The sequence below is a fragment of the Gossypium arboreum genome, chromosome 13, assembly GCF_025698485.1.
Source record: "Gossypium arboreum isolate Shixiya-1 chromosome 13, ASM2569848v2, whole genome shotgun sequence".
In the NCBI taxonomy this organism is placed as follows: Eukaryota; Viridiplantae; Streptophyta; class Magnoliopsida; order Malvales; family Malvaceae; genus Gossypium; species Gossypium arboreum.
This window is the reverse complement of record NC_069082.1, coordinates 26,565,317-26,572,518: the sequence shown is the minus strand read 5'-3', so window position 1 is coordinate 26,572,518 and position 7,202 is coordinate 26,565,317. Positions and strand designations below refer to the sequence as shown.

The following is a 7,202-nucleotide window of genomic DNA, read 5'->3' as shown; positions in this document are numbered from 1 at the left end:
ATATGGCTATGAATAATGATTGATTTAATATGATTGAAAACTTTAAGTTAAATTTGTAATAAATAAAGTGAGCGAGTCTAAGTTACTTCGGCAATGTATTATGATGCCATACGTTCGGATCCAACAATTGGATCGAGTGTGGGGTGTCACAAAGTATCCCATAAAAACTTTTTTCAAGACAATAAAAGATTGGAAAGCTTCTCCTATTGGTATTTCTTCTATAAATTAACAAACAAATATATGACATCCTCATTTTTAATCAAAACTTTTTGAATACATATAAATCCAAATAAAAAAAAACATTATAAACAACAATGGATGAGCTAAGAATCATGCTTTGTGACTTCTATAACAACACTAGAGACCCTTTACAACAATAGTAAGAAAAACTTGAAAGCTTTGAAGGATGAATACAAAGAATTAATGAAAAATATCATCAAATACATGGCTGTTAAATATTTGAAGTGCATTATGCTTCAAAAATATCCATTAACGAAAATTTATGACATGTTTTTAGAGCATATGCTATCATTAAGTATAAAAGATGCTAAAATTGGGCCTTTAGTTAGAATCGCTAATTTGGCTAATAGAAAGGTTGGGACAAGTAGAATTGTTAGAATGGTTCCACCAAAAAAGCTTGTTATCATTTCATTTGGTGATTTTTTATTTTCAACCTCAAAGGGTGATACATCAAAGTTTGTTGATATATTATTTTTCATGCTTAATACCATGGTTATGGTTTTGGTTGTTTTTGGTTTATTCATTGGATTGGTTATGTTATTCTGATTATATGAACTAATATTGTTATTATTAATTTAAAATTTAAATGGAATATGACCATGGTTGCTTGTTCTTACCCGTTATTACTATTTTTATTTTAATTTGTTCATTTAAGGTTGACATCTTTTTCACGTGTTTTCTTCAATAATACTTCAATTTGCTAAAAGAAGATGAGCAAAAATCTAGTAAATTTTGTAATGTTGCTCTTAATCATAAAAATATGGTCACTAATAGGTAAGCCCTAAAGTTTTTGTTTTAAAACATCCAATTAATTAATGCATCAAACAAAAACTTTGTCGAATATCTAATAATTTATCAATTCTCAAACAATAAAATATAAACATGAAGAATCACAAATCACTAACAATTTTTATTAGAAATCTTTGCACCAATAATAACACCTTTAATAAAAGCATACATCAAATGAGTAGAAATTTCCTTTTCATCTTCAAAAGGTTTGAGAGAGTTTACAACATTTGCACAACATCATTCACAATGAATGAGATTGTGTGAAGAGTACGAAGGAACTACATCACTTTAGCTTTGGTGTTTGTCACAAGTCGTGTTTTCAAACCTCTTGAATGCTTCTAGTACATCACTCTAAAATAAGAATGACTTGTACAAATTTTTCTTAACTCTAATAACCACAATAACACACTCCTACGATGAGCTATAGATGCTAAATTCTTTTTCGTGAAAGACAAAATAAAATTTTTCTATCTTATTCTTGTGTTGGTTCATTCTTCAATATCTCTAGGTGATGACGCACTTAGTTTTTTGGTAAAAAATAATAGATGAGGGTAATGATAACCAATGAGAAAACTTTAAATCTTCTATTGGAAAAATCCAATATGGTTGGGTTTCTGAAAAGAAAGAAAACATTAACCATTAGAAAAGGAGGCACAATATTGTTTTTGGTAATAAAAACACAATAAATGTATTTTTAGATGAGATAATACGTTTGGTTCACTGGAATAGAATAAAGCTATAATATAACAACTATTATGTGAGATTTTTAGGTTTGCTTTGGGTTGAGCCCAAGCTCTCAAGCCTATAAAACATAATACTCTTGCCACTTGGCTAAGAGGCTGTTGCCTACTAATATGTTAGAATTAAATAGAGCCGTAATAGAATGGAATGTGTATAATATTACTTTGGTTGGGTGGAATGAGATGAATGTTGTAATAGTATTTTTGTATTTGATTTAGGGGAATAAGTGTTGTAATAGTATAAGAAAAAATGGTTAAATGAAAACTACACTCTTTTAACTTTTCTTGAAAGATGTAAAAAAAAAGAATGTTCAAATGATCAATATACCCTTTAATAATATTTTATACAAATATAAAAAATAAAATGTAAAAATTAATGAAATGAGCCAAAATTTTCATAAATTTATTATATTGAAAATATGAGAACAAATATAAATGAATATTTTAATTTTCTTTAAAAATACCTTTTAAGTAATAATTTGTGAACCTATTTTTAACGGTTTTAAAATTTCAAATTTTAATATAGATAACTCTTAGTTTTATTTTCAAATTATAATTTCTTTATATATATAAGACTATCATGTAGGATTCCATGGATGGTGTTATTAGAAATTTGATTGTGTAATCATGTAATTATTCTTTGAAGTAGTAGGATCTTCATAATACATTGTCATCAAACTCTCTTGATAAAAAGACCTCTATAAGATGGGTAAATCTATGATAATAAATCTACGCACAGTATAAATTTTGAAAGGGGGGGCTTTAATTGTGAAAGCATAGTACTACAAATATGAGCATAGAATAAAAAATTCAAAAGGGAAAATATTGAGATTGAAAAATAAGAGCGAAAGAGACAGGAGTGAAATCATTCAAAAAATAAAAATAAAAGTAAAGAAAAACATACGAAAAGTATGGTTATAATTGTGAAACCATAGTAATATACATGAACCATAGTAATATAAATGAGCAGTGACTAAATTTTCATTAAAAAAGAAAGAAACTTACATTTCATAAATTACGAGAGAAGAGATGAGCGTTGGTGGCACAGACGATCAATGAATGGGAAAAATGAGAACATCAAGTCAAAAATCTATTCTACCCAGCTCATTCATTCAGAAAGGCACCAGATGGTCATCACAACCATTCCCCGAGTAAACCCTGAATATGGCCTAAACAATGGTTTGGCAGTGGGTAAGGTTGATAGTCGGTTGGTTCATCATAAATCGGTTTAGCTCCATCAGATTCTCGATTTTTAAATATTAATTTTGGATTTTAAATTTTTAAATTTATTTTAACAAAATAATTTTTTTATAATTTATATATATTTTTCATAATTATTTTAAAAAGCTCAAAAAATTTAAATTATTTTTACTTTTTAAATATAAAATAATTATTTCACCTCAACTGAATATAGTGTTACTGTTTGAACTCAAGTTGGAATTGTGTATTGAATCTCATGGACAACCACCTAACCCAAAACTGTTTTTAGTAAATATTTAACTGTAGATGAATCAATAATCAATTATTTTTCCAAAACTAGTTTGCATCGGAAAAGAAAAAACAAAACTTTGATGTGGTTTTATAGGATGGATTTTTAGTAAATTTAAATACTGAGCTTTTGAGAAAATCCAACTAAGGAGACCAACATTGTTACCTTAATCCTCTTTTAAACATTTATTTTTTTAAAATTCTTAAATTATGTTATTTATCAAATCATATATAAAAATAAAATTTATTAATTTTATTGATATAACACGACATAAATATCACATCAACAATTAATTAAATTTTAAAAATTTAAAAGTTAATCGACGGTAAATTTTTATTTATTTTGAGATAATTTGACAAATAATACAAGTTTGAGAACTAAATGACAAAAATTTAAATGGCGAATTGAAATGACTTTTTATTTATAAAGTTAAAAGGTCAAATAAATCATAGCGCCCTTTTAATTTTGTAATAACTTCGATTTTACTAGGATTATGATATTCGAGTATTATTCATTCTTTTCTTATTCATTGATATTTGCTTATTCTCATTTTTATGAGATTGATTGTACATATCTTATTATTGTTCTTAATATTGTTTCAAATAGGATCCCTTGTTCAATATTTAAGATAATAAATAATTAATTAAAACAACTAAATTCCATAACTATCTCTTTGTTCTGATAATTAATAACAAGTTAACATAATTCAACTATATACAGGCAGTTAAATTGTGTTATGAGAATGACTAATTTAAACTAAATAAACCATATAGTTAAGTTAGTTAGAGTCCAAGTTTTTCTATTTCAAAAGGTTATTGGTAAATTAAATTACAGAAGCGTTTCTCAAAGTTGTTTAATTGGTAAGGATTAATTCTCAAGTTATTCTCATAATAAATTTACAATTTAAGAAAAGATTTGTAATTTGAAATTGTTCATCTATCGCTATAAGTAAAAAAAAAAAATGTCACCAAAGAAATTTTTATCCTTCTTATTTCGAATTGATGTTATTTTACATTAGGTTTTTTCTTGTTATTTTCGAAACAATTAAAAACCCACTTTAATTTATTTTCCTCACAGATTATGTAGTCACAGTAAATTTTAATTTGTTTTACTCAGTCTCTGGGATTTGACCATACTTTCCTATCTGCAAGTCTACTTAGTTTATTATATAATCTCTGATGAATCCCAGTACTCAACCTGACGTCACACCTCAGGTTTCTTCTTATTTCAAGCTGATGCTATTTTGCATTATGTTTTCTTTTGTTTACAGTTATTTTGTTATTTTCCGAACAATTAAAAACCTACTCTAATTGATTTTCATCAGAGTACTTGTCTGCAAGTACATTATGTTTATTGTTAGGAAATTCAATTCAATGGATTTGACGCCCATCACTCATTAATAATATTGGTTGAATTCAATTTGGATTTTTTAAAAAAAAATTGTATAGTATTATGATTTTTAAAAGGTTAGGTTGAAATAAAATCATGATTCTTTAACCAAATTATTTTGAAATGAAATTTAAGGATTTGGGTAAATTGGATAAGATTAAAAATTTTAAAGCATTTTTTAGATTTTTAAGTTTATTAAGAATTAAAAGCAACATAATTTTCTGAAGATTTGTTAAAATCTTTTGGTTATTTTAATTATTTTGAGAAAAAGAGATTTACTATAATTATTATTGAAATTTAAAAGTTCAACATTTTATCAAGAGGCCAAACTAACCCACATGATTATTGGCCATTCAATCTTCAATATTGCACCCATGATTGATCAGTTAACTTACCAAATTAAGGATGTTATTCCAGTAATTCCTATTCTCCTCTAAACTACTACTACTACTACTACTATTACCATAGCTTGTTTCGTTCAAGTTTTCAGCTGGCGCCGCCATTGATGACCACTGCTGATGATCCCCAGATTCCCAGACCATCATATCCGAATAATCTTCCATGTCCATGTTCTCTACTGCCCTGTATGAAGAATCTTGACGAAACCATGCACCCATTTCATGCAACTCCATGGAGTTTTCATTGATTAATCCATTAGCCAACGTGTTGGTGTTCTCCACGAAGTTCAACGTTGACGTCGGAGACTGGAGGTTGTCAGTTGTGTTATTGAAAGTGAACAATCTGGTGACTAAACCTTGCCAAGCTTTGAGCACATCGAGGCATTGTGGCCTAGTCGCCGGCGGAGTCATGACAGTGTTGCTAGTGTGCTGTGGAGCCGAGGAAGAAGAAGAAGAAGAAGAGGAAGAGGAGGAGCCAACGAATTTTGACTCTCTTACCAGCCTGGCTTCGGCTTCTAACCGAGCACTCTCCCATTGAGCCATATGGCTGAGGGTAGCTGCATCCTTGGGGTTACCGGTTGCGGACCCGAGGGCATTAGTTTTAGGCTTGTGCGTCACGGGATCGATCCCCATCTTGTTCAATCTTTTCTTTAGATGTGTATTCCAGTAGTTCTTAATCTCATTGTCTGTTCTTTTTGGTAAATGAGCTGCAATACCCGACCACCTATATACATATACGGTCAGTGTATATCAATCAAATATAAATTAAGAAAACAAAAATCACCTGTTTCCGAGAAGGGCGTGGAGTTGAATGATGGTCTGTTCTTCTTGTAAACTGAATTTTCCTCTTTTGATATCAGGTCTTAAGTAGTTAATCCACCTAAGTCTGCAACTCTTGCCACATCTTTGAAGCCCTATATTGTTTTTATTATCATATCAAAAGCAAATGTGAACAGTAAGTAAAATAAGTGATTTGTGATCAAAAATGGGAAAATGAATAATAATACTAATATTATTCTCACCAGCTTTGGCAGGCAAAGCACGCCAGCTTCCATGGCCATGTTGCTCAATGTAAGCCAAGAGCTTTTGATCTTCTTCGGGAGTCCATGGCCCTTTCTTCAACCCCACCTTATCACAGCATGGAGACCGTCCCATTTTGTTGGTAATGATTTAGAAAGAAAAAAACAAACCCTCCTTTTTTCTTTTTTTTTTTTTTTTTTAAGAAACAAGACAATGAAAGAGAGCGTTGAAAGCAAGGGAAAATATTAATGTTGGAAAAGATAGTTACACTTAGAGGTAGAAAATATTATTGTTGGAAAAGATAGTTAAACTTAAAGGTAGAAAATATGAATGCAATATATATAGGGGATACTGGATGGTGTAATAAATATGGTAAAGTCTAATTGACCATTGTTGCCCTTCATTACAAATCAATTGATTTATTATATTAATTATGGAAATTTTGGTTTAACATTTGCATATTAATTAAAGTGATTATAAGCAAACAATAAAAGATCAAATTTTAAACCCTATTGGTATCCTCCTCTGTCATATGTAGCAAAGAAACTCGATTCTTTTAGCTTAATATTACATTCTTCTATTATTGATTGAGTGAATAAATAGGGTTCAATCTTTTACGGTTTCAAATTAATAAAATATTTAGTTAACCACTATTCGACATGATTGATAAAACTAATTTAATTAACATTGGTACATTAATGTCAATGGAACATGTGGATTTCCATTTTCTTTAAATAAAATTGCCCCAAGTTAATAATTTCTATTGTACAAATTTTCTTAATGCAATGAATTTAAAATATCCCCAATCATGTATTGGGCACTATTTAACAAGATACAATTGTGATGCTTTTTCACAATTGAGTAGATATAATTTTAGTTATTTTTCATTAAAAAAGATTGTGTCATCGTAATATACGTTTTATCCCCAATTTATAATTCAATTATTGTACTTGTTAAAATTTTTTTTTTTGCTTCACCCTAGATATAATTGATACAACATTAATATTTTGATGACTTAATTAAAAATTTTGAAATTTGAAAATCAATTTAAAATTTAATCATAATTGAGAAACGTCTTATGCAAATAACCCTAAAAATTAATCCAGTAATATTAATCATAATATGAAAAAAGAAACG

At 28.5% G+C, this 7,202-nt stretch overlaps 1 protein-coding gene across 1 annotated transcript; it reads right to left on the bottom strand.

Annotated features, from left to right (window-relative positions):
* Positions 1-4,921: 4,921 nt before the first annotated feature.
* On the bottom strand, positions 4,922-6,395 carry LOC108488635 (transcription factor MYB106-like). The gene is made up of 3 exons (XM_017792928.2): positions 6,068-6,395; positions 5,830-5,959; positions 4,922-5,769 (listed from the first exon to the last, which is right to left on the bottom strand). The coding sequence occupies exons 1-3, from the start codon at positions 6,198-6,200 to the stop codon at positions 5,034-5,036; spliced, it is 999 nt and encodes a 332-aa protein (XP_017648417.1). The 5' UTR covers positions 6,201-6,395; the 3' UTR covers positions 4,922-5,033.
* Positions 6,396-7,202: the final 807 nt, after the last annotated feature.

Bases quoted from the DNA above. Each gene is read 5' to 3' on its own strand.
- LOC108488635 (XM_017792928.2), bottom strand. From the start codon at position 6,200: ATGGGACGGTCTCCATGCTGTGATAAGGTGGGGTTGAAGAAAGGGCCA. The intron at 5,960-6,067 runs GTGAGAATAATA...AAAACAATATAG, and splicing joins TGCTTTGCCTGCCAAAGCTG to GGCTTCAAAGATGTGGCAAG. The intron at 5,770-5,829 runs GTGATTTTTGTT...ATATGTATATAG, and splicing joins CACGCCCTTCTCGGAAACAG to GTGGTCGGGTATTGCAGCTC.